Source organism: Phaeodactylum tricornutum, chromosome 28 (genome assembly GCF_000150955.2).
Source record: "Phaeodactylum tricornutum CCAP 1055/1 chromosome 28, whole genome shotgun sequence".
NCBI classification, from domain to species: Eukaryota; Bacillariophyta; class Bacillariophyceae; order Surirellales; family Neidiaceae; genus Phaeodactylum; species Phaeodactylum tricornutum.
This window is the reverse complement of record NC_011696.1, coordinates 64,721-81,844: the sequence shown is the minus strand read 5'-3', so window position 1 is coordinate 81,844 and position 17,124 is coordinate 64,721. Positions and strand designations below refer to the sequence as shown.

Sequence of the window (17,124 nt, the reverse complement as noted above, 5' to 3'; positions counted from 1 at the left end):
AGGTGGTTCAAACCCGTTTATACAAAATAAATCGATAAGTGAAATATCGTTGGTGTGGATAGTGCTCCTTAGCGCCAGAATGTTCTATCAAATTTAAATCTGTTTGCACATGAATTCATTCCACAACGCTAGAGAGTTTATGAGATTCACACACTTGCCATCTCATTGTAAGTAATTTGTTGGTTCATGAAAGAGCGCGTTCTCGATTAGTCGCCATAGATTATAAGGGGTAGTTAGGGGCTTGCGTTTTTACGGCTTGCTTCCCGACCGCACTTCGACGATCAAAATCCGAAATTCCGATGTATCTCCCAGCCCCGTCACAGCATTTCGGTCTCAACGGATCTTGCAAGATCTAATTATTCAACTTTCAACGCATTCGAAAAGCAGACATGCGCGCAGTAAAACACCTATCGATTTTTTGTCACGCGTCTTCTTTTACCGTTAACAAAAGTAACCATCCGTAGCCTCGCTACCGATCGCTCTTCAGCCAAATAGATATACTGGATCAACGTTCTGGGAACGTTGACTACTTTATCCGAACCCAAGAGTCTCGACACAAACTTCCAAAACTTCATAGTAATACCCTTTCTTCTACATAAACAGCGGGAGGGAGCTGATTTCGCTTTCTCATTTCAGGACATTCGTTTCCTTGTTGTTTCTTCGAGCGAACGTTGCCGATTTCTTCGAAATATTGGCTGACTCAACTATGGACTCTTCGACGATGGCCCACGCATCTAATTTTGCGATCGCTGAAGACCAGACCTCATGTCAACGATCTTATCCTACAACTCCGGCTTTTCAGACTCATTCTGATTCATCCGATACTTTTGCAGCGGAACTTTTGATTCGACCAAACGCTGTGACACCGACAATTAGTAGGTCATTTCTTTGGATCTTAGGATACACGCTACGGACGCTCTTCTGCGATATTCCTTTGCTTGTGGTGTTATTGACGTACTTTTCTCTCAACTGGATTCATCATGTTCACGATAATTATTTGTACCCTCAGATGCAGGCCCTGGTTTGGGATGAAGAACGCGCAACGCAGGACATCACGTATTATACACGTTTCTGCGATGCCGACGACATGACGACCAAGAATGGAGCAGACCTATTCTTGCCTCGAGACGCCTCGCCCAAGGAAGCGTATGAGCATCAGCTTTTGCACGGGTTCACTATTTTCAAGTCGGTCCTGACGACCCCGACTGCTCGAGATCTGCGTTCTTTCGTCTCCTCCCGCAATCGCAATTTGACCAGTATGGAGAGTATCTTTGTAATTGAAGGCAACAACAGATTTTCGTTTGGACTCGGGACAGAGGAACCTTCTGTGGCGAAAGCGATGAAAGAGCTTGCTAATCACGACCAACTACGGCGTTCATTGGAAAAGATTATCGGACCTAATCCTGCCTTGATTGAAATGACTGCGATTACATCTTCGTATGGAGCGGTCGCTCAGTGGTGGCACGACGATGTCATTCCAACGGCTTCTGCAGTAAAATATGCACGGACATTTGCCCCTAGCTACTCTGTGTTCGTCCAGCTGCAAAATACGACCAAGCAAATGGGTGCAACTTCGGCTTGTCCTGGTAGCCACTATTGCGGAGCTGGCCGTATGGATCTTTTTTGTGACGAAGAGGGTTTCCAGGTTGTTGGTGACGACGGGTATTGGGGGATTGGCGATGCCCTTCTCATGAACATGAACTCGTATCATCGCGGTGCTGCTCATACTGATCCCGAGGGAGAGGACCGCGTCATGCTAATTTTGACGTTTGCCCCCAAACCTGAACCACGCGTAGAATCCAGGCAAATGTCGGAAGGCATCACTTTTTCTCTGCGCTGGGATATGTGGGGACATACCTTGTATGATCTTGCCCGTGCCGATACTCGTATGACCCAGCCTTGGGCGACGCTTCGTGCCCTTGGTCTTTACAAACCTGATGAAAGTGATTGGGGCACCGATTATATCTCGAGTACATCTATGCGTCTCTTGAATGATTACAATGGATTCATACCGGACGATTTGGCTAGTTTTATAGAAGCTGGTGGCTTTCCTCTCCTCCCATCATTTCTGCAAGCAGAATTCAACGAAGATCACGGTCCCCAAGACGCGTGGTACCACTTTATTTTGGAAACTTTTTTTATTTGTAAAGAGTTCATGAAGCGTGTCTCTATTGCAGCGATAGTAGGCTACGTTGCCTTTTTCTTGCTCGTTGCAAGCTGGTCTGGCAAGAAAAATCGCGCAGCGAAATTCTTTGATGCGATTTTAAGGCTGTTACTAATACTCGGCGTCGTCTATCTTGCTGAGATACTTGCTCGCCGCCACGTGGACGAATCACTATGGGCCATCGATATCAAGGCTAACCGTCGCTACTCCAGTGTTTTCACAAATGAGCTACATTACGATGTTGTTGCGAAGGGATCTTCTACTTTTCCGACCCGGCACGATGTTTTGATTGAGAATCGATATGGCTCGGAGTATCTTGCTATGTATGATGACTATATCAATGGTCACCCCGGTAATCGTGTATTCGGAAAGGCTGTCAGAAAAGCTGCCCCGTATTTTTCTTCCTATTCGGATCTCTTTAAGAAAGCAACCATAGGGTTTGTAGTTGAAACGATCGAGATGGAGCTTGGCCGTTTTCTCTTGCAAGGACCGAAGGGAAACTGGTATTTAATGGAAAGAGAGGAAGCTTTGGACTACACAGCGAAAGAAATTGCAGCACTTTCCTCTCCAGGTACTAAAGCTGTCAGGGATAGAATTCGTCTTTTGAAAGGAGACTGCCGATTTGGGGTCTATCGTGACACAGCGATGTCGAAGTCCCATAACTTTCCGTACTTAAAATCGTTGGAGGATCTCGTTCTTGCATGTGGTCGTCGATTGGTCCAACGCAACCCGCTTTTACCTTTGGGTGTCAATGCAAACAGGGAAAGAGTCTTCTTTGGGCAGACACGAATGTTACAGCCGCCGGTGACGAGGGCGCAATTCAAGCGACGTGGCGTAGACCTTGGGATAGGCAGCAATCCTGAGCCTCCGTCAGAGCTTGCATGGCTCAAATCCGGCGACTTTGTCGAAGGAGTGGTCGATGGGTACTGGTATGTAGGCGAACTCAGTTTGATTACAGCCCACGGGTTATACCACATAGACTATCCGGATGGCGACAGCAACTACGTGGATGAATACGAGATCAGATCAGTACTTCCGCTGGACGTGGGTGAGAAGGCGGAGTACTTTCATAGCTCTGAGGGCATCTATGTCTCCTCTACTGTTACGGCTGTGCTAAATGACTTTCTGTATAATATTATAATCGACGAAACCGGGAAATCCGTCGAGGAAGCGGTAATCGAGCATTTTCGTCGCCCGCTCCAAGTGGAAGTGGAGCGATACGAATATCAAGCCGCTTACTAATGGAAATGTATTCAAATTGTTGCAGCCAACTCGGGTCTTTGTTTTTTAGCTTCCCAGATTTAGAATTGGTGGCATAGTCGTGGCCCGCGAATACGCACTCTCGCGGTCGTCGACTCGTTTCGAGGAAGTGATTTCAAACTCATACATTGTCGGTGGGATATGAGACCTTTACCAGTAAGCAATTTAAACTTTTGTTAGAATATGGCCTCGACCGCTCTGGCGACATCGTTGCACAAACTTACAGCGACCCAGCTGAAAGTTCAAAAGCTTTTTCGAGAACTGCTCGGAGCATGCCTTTAGCGGTGTCCTAACGAATACAATAATAGAAACCCTGTAAGCAATCGATAACCAAGACTTCTGATACAATGACGTGCGTAGTTTACCTGAATCCGCTGTCGCTCAATAATGGCAGCTGAATCACTCCCAAGTGGACGAGGCGTGTTGTTAACAACTATCCGTAAAATCCATTGTTCCCAGACAACCCGTTCTTCGTGAGACACTAAGCCGAAAAGCTGCCGTGATGCACGTCGTTCGAAAAAACTTAAAGTCAAGCAGCCCGACAAAAGCTCAGGTCCAATTTGGGATAAACTACGAAGAAAAGATTCGATCGCGTCGTCGACTTTTCGATCAACATCATTCTCGATCGAGAAGGAGCTCGGCGATGCCAGAGAGTTTTTCGATTCCCTATCGCTTGAAATCTTTGAGTACGTGATGCCAAAATCTTCGCACTGGACATCACAAGGCGTCACGGGGCCAGGAGAGCGAATGCTTCAATATAAAAGAATTTAGTGAGCTCGGCAGTATAAACGAAAAAAAGATTTCTTCCCGCAGTAGTACTAAAGTAAGGTTACACACTCACAAAAGAATGGTGTGCAGAAGACACTGCAAAGCGTCTCTGACTTGCCCCGTAGAAAGCTCTAGTTCCGGCAGATGATGCTCTATGCAGTTCATGCTTTACAATACCTTTGTGATTAGCCTTTGCAGTTGTGTTCGGCGCTTTCTACACGCTACTTACATTACTGTCAGAGTCGCATTTCCTGTCAACCAATCGACATCGGGTTGCAAGACACGGAGAGCGTAGATTCCGATTTTGCAGAACGATGCCGGGCACTCGTGCTCTGTTCTTTTTTACTTTTCGTTTGCCGTTCTATTCGGACGAGAACCAATGTCCGGGTTAGCATCAAACATTTTGAACTGACGTCGAGTACTGCATTACTTATGGAAGTACGGTGGCTATCTATTCAGTAGTCGAGTGTGTGATCTAACTTTCTCTATGCATATTTTTATGGAAGTACGGTGGCTATCTATACAGTAGTCGAGTGTGTGACCTAACTTTCTCTATGTTGTACGCACAAGCAGTTTCAAATTTTGACGTACTGTGATTGACAGTGCCTAGAGAGGCTCCTACAACAGTCCTAATATAAATAGAAAATTTACATTAGATGCCAAGGAAGATTTCAGTGATTATGACGAGACAGAAATTGAAAAAGAAGGGTGGCACCACAAGATATACACGATACCGCCCGGTCAACCGGAGCTGCTACTTGCCAAATTCCAAGACAATATATTTTTATTGCTGCCCTCCCCAACCCTGACCTGCTCCATAGCCGTACATATTCGCTTGCGATGGGTCCATTTGAGGAGGATATCCTCCTTGTGGATCAGAACCAGGGGCTCCGGCTCCTACTTGACCACCTCCGTATCCCATCATGCTACCTTGAAATCCACCGCCGCCCATCATACCATACATGCTTGCATTACCACCACCTTGAAGATGCGCCATGGGATCTGGATTCCCTCCGCCCATACCGCCCCCTTGCATTCCTGGATAGCCACCGTACGGGTTGTACATACCGGCCATGCCCATTCCACCATAACCGGCTCCAAAATCCATAGCACCATAAGGGTATCCTTGCATACCTCCGGCATTTGCGAACGCAGAACTCATTCCACTCATAGCATCTGAATAAGCTCCAAGATTATTGGCTGCTGATCCACCCTTGTCCATACCCATTGCCATTCCTGGAAACGATGCTGGTGGCTTCAGCGCTTCGCTACGCATTTTAGCCTCTTGACGGCCGTTGTAGGTCTGCATTTCCTTCTTGTAGCGCTCGGTGTCCTCAGCAGCAAGCTCTGAATACCTCGTGAGACGATCGGGGTCGATTTTCTTCCACCTCTGTCCGATGAGTTTACCCATTTCCTCGAAGCTGACCTTTCCTCCTTCCTTCCGGAGTCTTCCAAGCATCTCGTCGTCGATATGATCCTCGGATTCGGGATCGTTCTCTACCTCGGACGGATCTTCGGCGAGGACTACACGAAGAATCTTTTCGCGCTCTTCCTTGAAGAAGAAATTATAAGCACTCAAAGGCCTCTTCGGCTTGTCTTTGGGCTTCTTCTTAGTGGGCCGCTTGACAATGACTGGCATCTTCTCACTGCTTTTCCCCATTTCGTCCTTCATTTTAGTGGGGTTAATTTATGCTTCTGCAGGGTAAAGATGATGGAGACAAATTGGTGTGAGCATAGGATGTCTATTAGCATGAATATGTAGGAAGACTATCACTTAGCCTCCTTTCATGCTTGGTGTACTTCCAATAAACACATGGGCAAAGCTCTTATTGACCAACCTCTAGGGCCGACAGTCCTACAGTTAATGAAGGAAGAGCCACTTTATCAGACTGATGCGATTCTGTGGATGTCTCGATGCTGATTTTTGAACGGCTTTTACAGGAATTCCTGGCTAATATTTTGGAAAAATATGGCCGGCGATAAACAAGCGAGCCGGTGTATGGAAAGGGCGATTTTAAAAATTTCGAAACAAAAGGTACCAACCAAAATAGACAACTCGACCCCTACTGTATGCAATATTTAACGCACGTTCTCATGTCGAGAACTTCACGACCAAGGAGAGTTCCATCGAAGTCACGAAGAAGCATCCGTACTCGACAACAATCGTTTTGTGTTTTGCATGGCCGTGTCGAAAAAATATTGCCATGAAGTGGATGAATCTGAACGAGGGATGCGAGGGAAGACGATGAATGTAACTTTAGCCTGTTGACAACGTACCGGAAAGAGACTTGATGCTTATGTTCGATTCTCTGTACTCGCGTGCTTGTATTTAGGCTTGGACGATGTCGATGGGTGTGATTCACTATGGTTGTCTTCCTTGTTTGTGGAGACCCTCAATTACTGTCAATTTTCGTTTCATATGGCTGATTGCGCTACAGTACTGCACGCAGCTCTAAGTACTGGTTCTACATAACTCCAGGCAAATCTAGAGCAGGAGGACTTCTGGCGGGCTTAGCGCTAAATGCCTGTGTGGTTTACAGCTTGTGGCTCTAGTTGAATTTTTGATGACAATCGTTTCTTAGCAATGTAAAGAATTGTACTTCAAGATTCCCTTCTGTTTCCAGCACTGAATGGCAAACTTATATCTCCACAATCGTAAAAGGAATTTCAGAAAAAATTATTTGGCATAAATAGGTATGTATGGTGTTTGTCTGGAAGTCGTGGGTCGAACGGGTCCAAATTCTGACGCAAAAGGGTCATTTCTGCAGGTTCTGAGCCAGACTAATCTTTACAACAGGGAAAGGAAAATTGGAGGAACCAGCTGCGAGTTATGCCTTTTTCAGGGTTGAGGTTTGGGTAAATTGCCGCTATTTCTCATGTTTCACTTTACAGTTGTACTGTTAGGTGTCTTTTGCATTATTCTAAATGGCCGGTAACTACGACAAGTAATTCTCGCACACAGCGACGACCAGATTCAAACACAAGAAGCATTAGCTGTAACTGTAAAATAAGAAATCCCTTACACCGTCCTTTCCTTTTGTGATTTTCTCGAACGATGGATGTCGAGGTTGAAATGGTGCGCTCGACCGATCCTCCGGGTCGTGACGGCCTTTTAGTGTCAGCGAAAGCTGTAGAAACTACCTTCCCACATACCATCAGCTCCCGCATGCGACGGCCCTCAATTTGTTTGATGGTTATGGTTCTTACTATCTTCGTTGCGGTAGTTGGTAAGATCTACCTTGATCCGGAAGGACTTATAACGATACGAGGGGGCGTCTATACACCGGAAGAAGGAACGATCGGGAAGAGCGCTGGCACCAAAGTTGCAGAAGCTATGGGCCAGATTCGGAATCGGAAAGGGCACGGGAATACCGCTGAAAGGCTAAATAATCGCCACAAAATAGAAACATCAGAGACCTATCCCACAAACATTGATCCAGAAGATACTGCACAAACGTGGTTTGCGGCCAATGTTACTTTGAAAGACGGTCAGAAGTACGAAATCATTGAAAAATTAGGTCACGATAGGTCGGCATTTACGTACGTTGTTAATGTAAGCCATCAAAGAAAAAAATCCTACTCCTTGATCATTCTAACTCTGAGCGAATCATGGGTGTTTTTACAGCGAAGGGCTAACGTTTGCCAAAGGCTTCCTATATGAATCAACCGGCATGAATGGACGGTCCTCAGTTCGGGTTTTGGATCCCGCAACGGGCCAGGTAATGGAGTCTTATCCTATGAGCCCCCAATTGTTTGGAGAAGGCATGACCTTCATGAACGATAGGCTGGTTCAGCTGACGTACAAGGCGAAAACAGGGTTCATTTACAACGCGAACTATCTCACGGAGGAGCCCGAAACCTTTCCTTTCTCAACTACACGAAATGAAGGTTGGGGACTCACATACGATCACCGAAATAATGAGCTGATTGCAAGTGATGGATCGAACAAGCTGCATTTTTGGGACGCTCTAACTTTGACGGAAGTGCGCAGAATTTCAGTGTATCGACAGGACGGATCACCTGCTACAAATATAAACGAGCTTGAATATTGGAGAGGAAGAGTCTTAGCCAATGTATGGTTTGAAGATGTGTTGCTCGTAATTCATCCAGAAAGTGGTGTCGTTGAAAAAGAATACGGTACGTGGTCTTTTATGGTATGAGAGGTGGGATGGGTAGCTTTGCTTCTATTAAACCTTAAGCTTTGCTTTGCAGACTTCTCTTCGCTGTGGCCCAAACGAGAGAGGCATTCTATGGGCGCCGATGTTTTGAACGGAATATCAGTTTCAAGCGATCCGGATATCCTGTTTATGACGGGGAAAAATTGGGACCGTATGTTTCGCGTCAAGTAAGTATTCAGCTGGGTGTATTGTTTTATCACAAGGCAGTTTCACAAGGTAACGTGCTGATACAAGTTTTCCTCTCTACAGGCTACTTCATTGATGTGATCCTTGACCTGTTGCAAAATACATAGAGATCGAAGTAGAACACCAATGTCAATACAGATCTATCTTTTTAGCTTGATAGTGCCTAAGAAACATAAAGTTTCAAGCGGAAACTCTTGCCTTATCGATGGCAAATCCGACGTTAGTTATGGTCTTGATCGACTAGTCGTCCATCGATGACGCAATAGGTCACATCCTTTTGATTTGCAGGTACAGTGAAAGTTGCACCATCTGGGTTCTGGTAAGAGCCGACACCAGCTCCAGATCCTGTCGTCTGGAAAGATAAATTACTCGTTCCCCCATTCACGTTGCTGTATTTCGGCTCTTTCGACTTTTCCCTTACCGCCGAAGCCATCGACAACAGAAAGCCTCCAATCAGCAAACTGACCACTACCATGAGACTCGATGGGAAGTGTATGTGACGATCTATAGGTGGACGGATGGACAAAAGAGTGGTTAAATTGTCGTTTACCAGCCTGCTGAACAAGGTAAGCACGCGAACTTACATGAAAATATTTTTGGTTGTTTGCTGGTATCAAAATCGTAGAAGGCTGCATGTGCTAAGCACAGCGGACCAGCTGAGTACTCCGAGCATTCACAGAGACCTGAAGCTGAGCAAACGCCTCGCTCGATTCCTCCGCAGTCTTTGTGGCTAGAACAGCTCCCACCGCCTGTCACGACGGGTTCTAGCGGCCGTCGCTGCCCTTCTGTCATATATCGCTTTGCATGTCCTTCGATAAACGTTGCAGTTGGCCGTGCCTCTGGTGAACATCCCAAAATGTGCTTAGATTCATTGATAGCCTGATACACACGAACATAATCGATCTCAAAGGAGGCAGGAAAATTGTCGCAATACCCTGACGGTATTGCACACGCACACTCTGGGTTCCCGCATTCAAAGCACTTGCAAGAACAGCCTTCAGGGCATGGCTGAGGAAAGCCCCAGTGACTTGACACTGCCGTATTCATTAACAAATACATCGGTTCGCTAGGAATCTCCGTCTTCATGATGTCAAGACTTTTGCCATGAATCCCGTAGATAAGCTCCCCATCGGTAAACCACTTTATGTAGCCTCCTGTGCCGTCTTCTGCCGGTGGTTCCCATTCGACTCGGTAGACATGCTGTTTGCTATAGTGCGTGGCTTTTAGCTGCAAGTTTGCCGACAGGGCGTCTGACTGGTACGTGTAAGAGTTAGGCTTGTGCACCAGCGTGACTCCGTAAAAGAACGGATTCAAGTCTGATTTGTTCTGACTGCTATATTCTAAGTCTGGGTACCAGTGACCCTAAAAGAAAAACAAGAAATACAGACTGTTGGAAGAGAACCAAAAAACAAAAGAAAAACGACGGATACAAACGAACCTCGTGTGGTCGTTTTCCCAGAATAGGCCGATCTATTTCAATGCCAGGTGACACTTGTAATGAGGTTGATTGGTATGGTCGTTGGATGAAAGTATTTGGTAAATCTCCCGGTTCGCCTTGCATCGCTTCCAGGATATCAATCTCAGGAGAACCTCGACCGCTTTTCGGAGCTAATCCGTAATGGTTTACTAAAGAACAAGCGTTGATCTCTTGGCTCTGTCGGGTCTTGGGATTGCATTGGTTGTAACTGAATGGCCAAACATAGTCGGAAGAACCTACATAGGTTGCCCGAGCCAAGTTTCCGAGCATCCACACTTATTACGATCGAGAAAAGGTCAGAGTTGGAGCCAAACGACGAAGAGAAGCAGATAGTGCACTTCCTGGACTTACGAGCGGGCCACAATCCTCCTTTGTGTGGATCTCCGGGTAGTTTTGCCGAAAACTCGACGATGCCGCCAACGAAACAAAACTTGTTCCAACTCTGTAGCATCCCGCTCTGCACATATTTCTTATCGGCGTAGAACTGCTTTGTGTGCTCGTTAAATGCTTTATAAACGTTTTCCTTTTCAACGGTAGTAATATTCAACACCCCATTGGACGTGTGCGCGTTGTCGTGACTGTAAAAGTGCAAGGCTTCGTTCGTATCTACAAAACGAATGGAAAAATGTGAGTAAAAGAGAAACTGGCAATACTTGTCGACCGCTTTTGAATATTCACATACAGTCATTTTTGTTGATTGCTGTCCATCGAGGATCACTCCCATCTGCAAATTTCCTCCCGGCTTGCTCAAACTCATCCGAAAACACCTGTAGCGTGGAACAAGTGAAAATCGAATTGGATGAGCTACTTCGAAACATATCCAGTCAGCACAACCAAAACCAAAACGCAGTAAAGACTACTCACTAGCTCGTACGCTCGGTTGTCTTCATTTGCGAGGGGTTGCGTCGTCAAATGAGCTTGCTTCGTGTCCGGATCTACCCAGCTTGCGTCCGTTTGATTTGAAAGAACGACAAAACCACCTAGCAGACCGACAAAATGAGTCGACCAAGCTAAAGGCCGTCTCATCAGCAAGTTCCTGTATCTGGGGGACGCTTCTACTGGACGCTCTTCTTCGTTGTCTGAATCGGTTTTCGCTTAACAATTTGTGGCTATCTGAACAGTGGTTCAATCTTGTGCTGTTCCTTTGAATGTGATCGTCATTATCATGGTGGGGCTGGACCGGTCCGTGTCAAAGTGCGTGTTCGTTGGCTTGCAGGTTTGCTCGTTGTCCATCCCCTTCGATTTTCGTTCGTAGCGGGATTCCTCGTAAAATATCTGCCGACAGTTCCTAAAACGCACGTGGGAAATCATGCTGCAACTCGGACACGCCAACGACTTGCGAAAAAAGGGCGGAGGACGGACACTTCAAATATCCAATTTGGGCCTACCCCGACGTGACGCTTTTTTCTGCTTTGGCCTCTGGCCTGTTGGGGTTCGTTCGAGAACAGGAACTGTAAGTCATTTGTCATTTGTGTTGCATGAGTGAAAGAACCGATTGCCCGTGGCATCATTTAACCTTTCAACGGCGATTGGAAACACGAAAGCTGTTACGCGATACAGTGACTGTGAATGCAGGTACAATTCAAATAAATACGTTCCATGGCGAAAACTCTGTCCACAATCACTCACGCCATGAGGATATTTGGGATGCTTCTGATTTTTGCGGTCCTCATATCCGAAACTTCTAGTCGCTTTCTGCAAAGCAGCGACACCGGAACTTCCCAGTACGACTACTCAAACTACAATCCCGACTTTGCCTACGACTTGTCTTCCTACAGTCTGCGGTTCGAAAAGTGTCAGGATGTGAAAATGTACGACGACGATCTTGCTACTGATGAGAACAGCTATTCGCCTTTGGCAGTCCGTCATTTTGTCGTATTTCGTCTTTGCCCATCCGACGCTTGTTCCGGGGCCTGTGATACTCAATACGGTCACTACGTAGTTGATCTAGATACATACTTGGCAGCGACTGTGGATTATCAACAACAAGATTTCGAAAATATGTGTGAGAACTGCCAGGAGCATTGCGACGACGCTGATAAAAACTGCTCCGGATGTGGCCAACTGTGCTATCAGTTCAACAACCTTGAAAGCTTGGGATACATTGACGCGGCGCAGTTTATCGAGTGTCAGACAGTGCAGCAGCAACAAGTAAATACTCAAAACGGTCGAGACGACGGTGAAGCCGCTACTGACGATGGAGGGGGGCGACTCTACATAGGTCCTCGGTGTAGTGCGGGGACAATCGCAATTGGTCTTTTTTCCGATGAAAGTTGCATGGAATCCGTAAGTAACGTGGACGTTGAGGAGATTCTCGGTGCACAGCTTTCGTATCACCTTCTTGCTCATACGAGCTATTCCGATGGTGACGTTTGTCTGTCATGCATGGAAAACAACAACGGTAGCGCCAATGCCAATCAAAACGATGCCCAGGATGCGGATGATGTGAATGAAATGTGCGAGGATCTGTACTCCGCTTCGGCCAAGTGCGAATCCAAAACCGGTATTCGCCACGGCTTCATTCAGACGGCATTGGATGAAAATCAGTACGAAACTCAAGTGGCCGGTGAATTCATGAGCTGCAATTTCATTGACCAGCTTGTTTGGAATTCCTACACGGAAACGGGTGAAATTAACGCGAAGGTTTCCCGGGAGATTGTCCAAAGAATTCTTACGCACAAGCAGTCTGTGGTATTGATCTTTCTCAGTCTGACTATCTCAGGTACTTTAGGTTTGATCACGTATTATCAACGAAGGATCAACCGAATCGAACCCAGCACCATGAGGCTGTCACGAGGAACCGGGGTATTGGCTTGACACATTGGTACATGTGCTCGTACATACCGAGCAAGATCTACCATACAGTAGGCAGTAATTTTTTGGGGAACGACACCTACTGGGTATCAAAGCAATTTCGTAACGCACAATTTTTAAAATCTCATATCGCAATTGCGATACTTTGTTCTTCGTTACACGTCATGTTTACATGGCAATCTGGAAACCTGGTTTAAAGGTCGAAAAGTCCGCACCGGTGACGGAACCCGAGGCCGTCATGACAACCTTCGGCGCAATTTCCCTGATCAAACAGGCCGACACAACACCTCCGCTGTTGAACTTGGCCTTGATGGTACCGACAGGGGCCTTAAAGGCAGCACCGACTCCCAAAACGTCGCAGACCTTGTTTGAGGTATGGACCGTTTGAGACGCCAGCATAAGGTCGCTATTGACCTTGTAGAGAAGGCCAATGGTCGCGGCGGATTTCGAGGAGACCGTGAGAGAGGTAAACAGCGGTCCAGCGGTGTATGAGGCACCGACGTTGAATCCACTGAGACCCTTGCTTCCGGAAAGGTTGTAGGCGGCATCTCCGCCAACTTTGAGTCCCGAGTTCAAACCGTAGCAAGCCGACGTGCTAACCAAGGACATGTCCATAACGTCCAAAACACCGGTTCCGTAGAAGTTGCCCTTGGTGTAATCCACTCCCAAGTCAGCACCTTTGCTAGCCAAAAAGGAAAGCTTGACCTCCGGTGTAACCTTCAGGGATGTCTCCAAGACTCGGCCACCATCGGCCTTGATCTGGCCCTTGTCAACGTTGAATTTAGCGTAAGCGAACTTAGTGCCGACCTTGGACGTGAGTGCACCATCGTCTCCGCGGGTTGTTTCGATGGTAACGGCAACAGGTCCGGCGTTCTTCTTGGCCTTGAGCACGACAGAAGACGTGTAGTCGTCATTCAAGAGATCTGCCAAAAGAGGATAACGGTAAATGTAAGATCAAGCACTCGGTATAGACAGGTCCTTTCTCATTCTGGCAAAACCTAAATGGCAAGCCGACTCGACTTCGGGAACACGGTATTCGTAGTCAAGCACAGAGGTTTCGTGTGACGAAAATATCAAAATTTCTTGGGTCCTTTCAATCCATTCTTCGGCTGCGACTTTGACTACCTACCCTTGGGACCCTTGGAGAGATCAGCAAACTTGGTGGCCATGATGAAGCAGATACGGGGGTATGTGAAGAGTGTGGGATATCAACGTGTGGGATTGTGCTTTCCGTGTGTGTGTGTGTTATGTGTAGGCGTGTGTACAAGAGAGCTAGTGAAGCATCAACCGCACGAAGGATGTGCAGCGGGCAGGGTCGCAATTGCAATGCTGCGCTGACAGCCGCGTGTTCGTGGCACCTTCGTAGCCAAGTACTTCGGAGTTCACAGTCCGTTGGGGTGCTCGCCAGAGTCTACCGCTGAAAAGACATCCCAAGGTGTCACAGAATCTTTGAATGGGATGGACGTTGGATGTATACTGTCGGCGTCTGTCATCACTTCAGGACTGCATACGTCAGAATAATGATGGTACGACAGTGATCACATCATCCACTGCAAGAGACATATTGATCCAATCCACATAAATGCAGCCTAAACTAGGTAGGTAGTCTGGTTCATGTCTGCGAACGGTAACTTACATTACTGTGAGCAAAATCCCACATTCTTCTGCCATTGGGTAGGTAGGCACAAAGGAAAGAATCTTTCCCGTTTTGGAGGGATCGGGGAGATGCCCAAATCGACAGGCAACCTCTCCCATGAACAGCTCTCATACCAGTGGGTACAATGAAGCTACTTCCTTCGCTTGTGTTCCCTCTTTGCTGCCTAGACTTAGTGAACGGATTCTCGGCGTCCAAACCACCGCCGGTGGAACCGACTACGACAAGAAGTGATTTTCTGTGGAAACTGCCGTTGGGTGCCATTTTCACCTACGGATACGGACGTGTTACTTACAATGCACTATCGCTACAACACCTCAAATACCCCGAAGCGCACGAAGCTCGAGTTTCTGCGACAATCTTTCGAGCCATCCACGAAGCTTCGCAATCGCAATCCTCGAGACCGAACAGGAACCCAACCACGAGCGGTGACCAAAAAAACAAATCATTCCGAATTCTCGAAGTAGGAATCGGGAAAGACTTGCGTCTACTGCAAAGGGGCTTGTACGATCGGGCTTTTGAAGCAATTTCTAGTCCTTTACACAGAATACACATTACCGGCGTAGATCTGCAGCTTCCAAAACCAGATATCGTTAAGAAAGTGCAAAAACGACTCAATGTGGGACGCGAAGAAAAACTATTGCAGCGATTTGAGCTGGACCTATTAAAGGGAAGTATAGCGTCCACATTACCATTTGAAAGTGGGCACTTTGACGCTATTGTTTGCTGTTTGACGCTTTGTAGCGTCGACAACCCTGGTTTGGCGATCTCTGAGATGAAACGACTCTTGCGTCGAGGAGGTACATTAGCCTACGTCGAACACGTCGCCGTCAATCCAGATGAACCCTACCGATTTTTGGAATTGCAGCAAACTACGTTGGATCCCCTTCAGCAGCGTTTGGCGGAAAATTGCCACCTGCACCGGTATACGGAAGATGCTTTGTTGACCGGATTTGGGATCCGAACAGCTACACTAGAAACCGAAGCGCTTGTTTTGGAGCAAAGTCGCTTTATGGTTGACAATATGTGGCCCGTTTCGTGCCAATGCTCCGGAGTTCTGCAAAAGCTCTAATACCTGGCTTGTTTGAAATTATCAATTAGATTAGAAATGTACCTTTCCCATTACTTGGAAACGGCATGAATGGCTTGCGCAATGTAGTCCACATTTCCAGAAGTTACACCCGCCATGGAAATTCGACCGTCCGCAGTACAGTAGACATGGTGCTTGTGACGCATCTCCAATACCTGGTCTTTCGAAAGGCCACTGTAGGCAAACATACCGATCTGTCGAGTAATGTGCTCCCAATTGTGTGTCGAGCCAGCCTGCTCCAAGTTACTGCGAAGCAATCCACGCATGGTATGAATTCGGTCTGCCATTTCCTTGCATTGAATCAGGAAGTCTTGGGTAAGCTTGGGGTCCGACAAGATAGTTGAAACGATACGTGCACCATGACGCGGAGGGTTGGAGTACATGGGCCGGATTACGGTTTTGAGCTGAGATTGCACACGCTTGGCTTCCGCTTCGGACTCGCCAACAACTGATAGCGTACCGACTCGATGACCATACAAACCAAAGTTCTTGGAAAACGACTGGACCATTGCTAAAAGGTGTCCGTCTTCGACAAACATCCGGACTGATGCAGCGTCGATGTTGGCATCTCCAGAAGCAAACCCTTGGTATGCACAATCAAAGAATGGCAGAAGCTTTTTCGTTTTGATTATATCACTGAGCTCTTTCCATTGTTCCAAAGTAGGGTCCATACCGGTTGGGTTGTGTGCGCAGGCATGCAGTAGTACAGTGCTCCCCGTCGGCATTTCCTTGATGTCGGTAATCATACCGTCAAAGTCGAGGTCCGAGTTCTTGGCATCATAGTACCTGTATTTACGAACTTCCAATCCAGAGTTGACGAAAATGGGAATGTGATTGCCCCACGTTGGATTCGGCACATAAATATGGGTGTGGCCGTGTTTACGCAGGAGCTCCCCCATAACGCGGAGGCCGCCTGTACCAGAAAGTGCCTGCACACCTTGAATGCGGTTCTCTCCTAGAGGTTTCGAGTCTTTGCCGTATCCAAACTTGAGTGCTAATTCCACGAACTTGGCATCTCCAGCCTTTGCAAGATAAACACGTGTCGTTAGCGCATCTTAGTCGTAGCTTGAATGCTGGGAAACGTGTTCACTTTATACGTACGATACCTGAATACTCCATGTCGAGGTTCTGCTCCATCATCTTCTTCTCTGCTTCCCGGACACAGGGAAGCACATAAGGCTTTCCGTTTCCGTCGCGGTAGGCACCAACTCCAACGATTACTTTTTGTGGAAAGTCATCTTTGCTGTACTCCTCGTTCAGGCCGATAATGGGGTCAAAGGGTGCCATTTCATAGTCGGCCCAGGGACTGGCGCTCATGAATCGAACCCTTGAGGACGCTGACACACATCGAGCTGTGGGACGAAGGAACGATTGAGAGATTTGCTTCAGCATGGTTGCTTGCGGTGTGAAAATCGAAGCTCTGATTTTTCGAAACAGAACCAAGCCTTGTTTGTGAGAATGCGAAACGATAAGTTTGCGATGTGTGGTTGTCGAAGCCGTCACCAACCGTGACTAAGAAACGGGTTCTGACGA

The 17,124-nt window shown here is 47.1% G+C and overlaps 8 protein-coding genes across 8 annotated transcripts; 4 read left to right on the top strand and 4 right to left on the bottom strand.

Annotated features, from left to right (window-relative positions):
- Positions 1 to 706: 706 nt before the first annotated feature.
- On the top strand, positions 707 to 3,419 carry PHATRDRAFT_50241 (predicted protein; the record flags this gene model as incomplete). The annotated part of the gene is made up of 1 exon (XM_002185165.1): positions 707 to 3,419. One exon carries the CDS (start codon positions 707 to 709, stop codon positions 3,404 to 3,406), a length of 2,700 nt encoding a protein of 899 aa, XP_002185201.1. The 3' UTR covers positions 3,407 to 3,419.
- Positions 3,420 to 4,846: 1,427 nt separating this feature from the next.
- On the bottom strand, positions 4,847 to 6,568 carry PHATRDRAFT_50240 (predicted protein). The gene is made up of 2 exons (XM_002185083.1): positions 6,470 to 6,568; positions 4,847 to 5,887 (listed from the first exon to the last, which is right to left on the bottom strand). The coding sequence occupies exon 2, from the start codon at positions 5,862 to 5,864 to the stop codon at positions 4,977 to 4,979; it is 888 nt and encodes a 295-aa protein (XP_002185119.1). The 5' UTR covers positions 5,865 to 5,887; positions 6,470 to 6,568; the 3' UTR covers positions 4,847 to 4,976.
- A 599-nt stretch (positions 6,569 to 7,167) lies between these two features.
- On the top strand, positions 7,168 to 8,541 carry PHATRDRAFT_50239 (predicted protein; the record flags this gene model as incomplete). The annotated part of the gene is made up of 3 exons (XM_002185164.1): positions 7,168 to 7,732; positions 7,818 to 8,329; positions 8,405 to 8,541. The coding sequence occupies exons 1-3, from the start codon at positions 7,248 to 7,250 to the stop codon at positions 8,539 to 8,541; spliced, it is 1,134 nt and encodes a 377-aa protein (XP_002185200.1). The 5' UTR covers positions 7,168 to 7,247.
- Positions 8,542 to 8,776: 235 nt separating this feature from the next.
- On the bottom strand, positions 8,777 to 11,196 carry PHATRDRAFT_50238 (predicted protein; the record flags this gene model as incomplete). The annotated part of the gene is made up of 6 exons (XM_002185082.1): positions 10,898 to 11,196; positions 10,716 to 10,800; positions 10,385 to 10,639; positions 9,995 to 10,308; positions 9,141 to 9,918; positions 8,777 to 9,060 (listed from the first exon to the last, which is right to left on the bottom strand). The coding sequence occupies exons 1-6, from the start codon at positions 11,057 to 11,059 to the stop codon at positions 8,777 to 8,779; spliced, it is 1,878 nt and encodes a 625-aa protein (XP_002185118.1). The 5' UTR covers positions 11,060 to 11,196.
- Positions 11,197 to 11,510: 314 nt separating this feature from the next.
- Positions 11,511 to 12,967, top strand: PHATRDRAFT_50237 (predicted protein). The gene has a single exon (XM_002185163.1). It carries the CDS (start codon positions 11,633 to 11,635, stop codon positions 12,848 to 12,850), a length of 1,218 nt encoding a protein of 405 aa, XP_002185199.1. The 5' UTR covers positions 11,511 to 11,632; the 3' UTR covers positions 12,851 to 12,967.
- Positions 12,936 to 14,080, bottom strand: PHATRDRAFT_50236 (predicted protein). The gene is made up of 2 exons (XM_002185081.1): positions 13,977 to 14,080; positions 12,936 to 13,770 (listed from the first exon to the last, which is right to left on the bottom strand). The coding sequence occupies exons 1-2, from the start codon at positions 14,014 to 14,016 to the stop codon at positions 13,016 to 13,018; spliced, it is 795 nt and encodes a 264-aa protein (XP_002185117.1). The 5' UTR covers positions 14,017 to 14,080; the 3' UTR covers positions 12,936 to 13,015.
- A 508-nt stretch (positions 14,081 to 14,588) lies between these two features.
- PHATRDRAFT_50235 (predicted protein) lies at positions 14,589 to 15,505 on the top strand (the record flags this gene model as incomplete). The annotated part of the gene is made up of 1 exon (XM_002185162.1): positions 14,589 to 15,505. A coding segment is annotated over exon 1 (876 nt), but the record flags the coding sequence as incomplete, so codon positions are not given.
- A 118-nt stretch (positions 15,506 to 15,623) lies between these two features.
- AAT_2 (aspartate aminotransferase) lies at positions 15,624 to 17,024 on the bottom strand (the record flags this gene model as incomplete). The annotated part of the gene is made up of 2 exons (XM_002185080.1): positions 16,693 to 17,024; positions 15,624 to 16,613 (listed from the first exon to the last, which is right to left on the bottom strand). The coding sequence occupies exons 1-2, from the start codon at positions 16,981 to 16,983 to the stop codon at positions 15,624 to 15,626; spliced, it is 1,281 nt and encodes a 426-aa protein (XP_002185116.1). The 5' UTR covers positions 16,984 to 17,024.
- Between the last annotated feature and the right edge of the window lie 100 nt (positions 17,025 to 17,124).

What these genes read in the sequence shown, in the direction of transcription:
- PHATRDRAFT_50236 (XM_002185081.1), bottom strand. Translation starts at nt 14,016, where the DNA reads ATGGCCACCAAGTTTGCTGATCTCTCCAAGGGTCCCAAGG. An exon ending in TCTCTCCAAGGGTCCCAAGG is followed by an intron (nt 13,771 to 13,976) that starts GTAGGTAGTCAA and finishes CTCTTTTGGCAG; the next exon opens with ATCTCTTGAATGACGACTAC.
- PHATRDRAFT_50237 (XM_002185163.1), top strand. Translation starts at nt 11,633, where the DNA reads ATGGCGAAAACTCTGTCCACAATCACTCACGCCATGAGGATATTTGGG.
- PHATRDRAFT_50240 (XM_002185083.1), bottom strand. Translation starts at nt 5,864, where the DNA reads ATGAAGGACGAAATGGGGAAAAGCAGTGAGAAGATGCCAGTCATTGTC.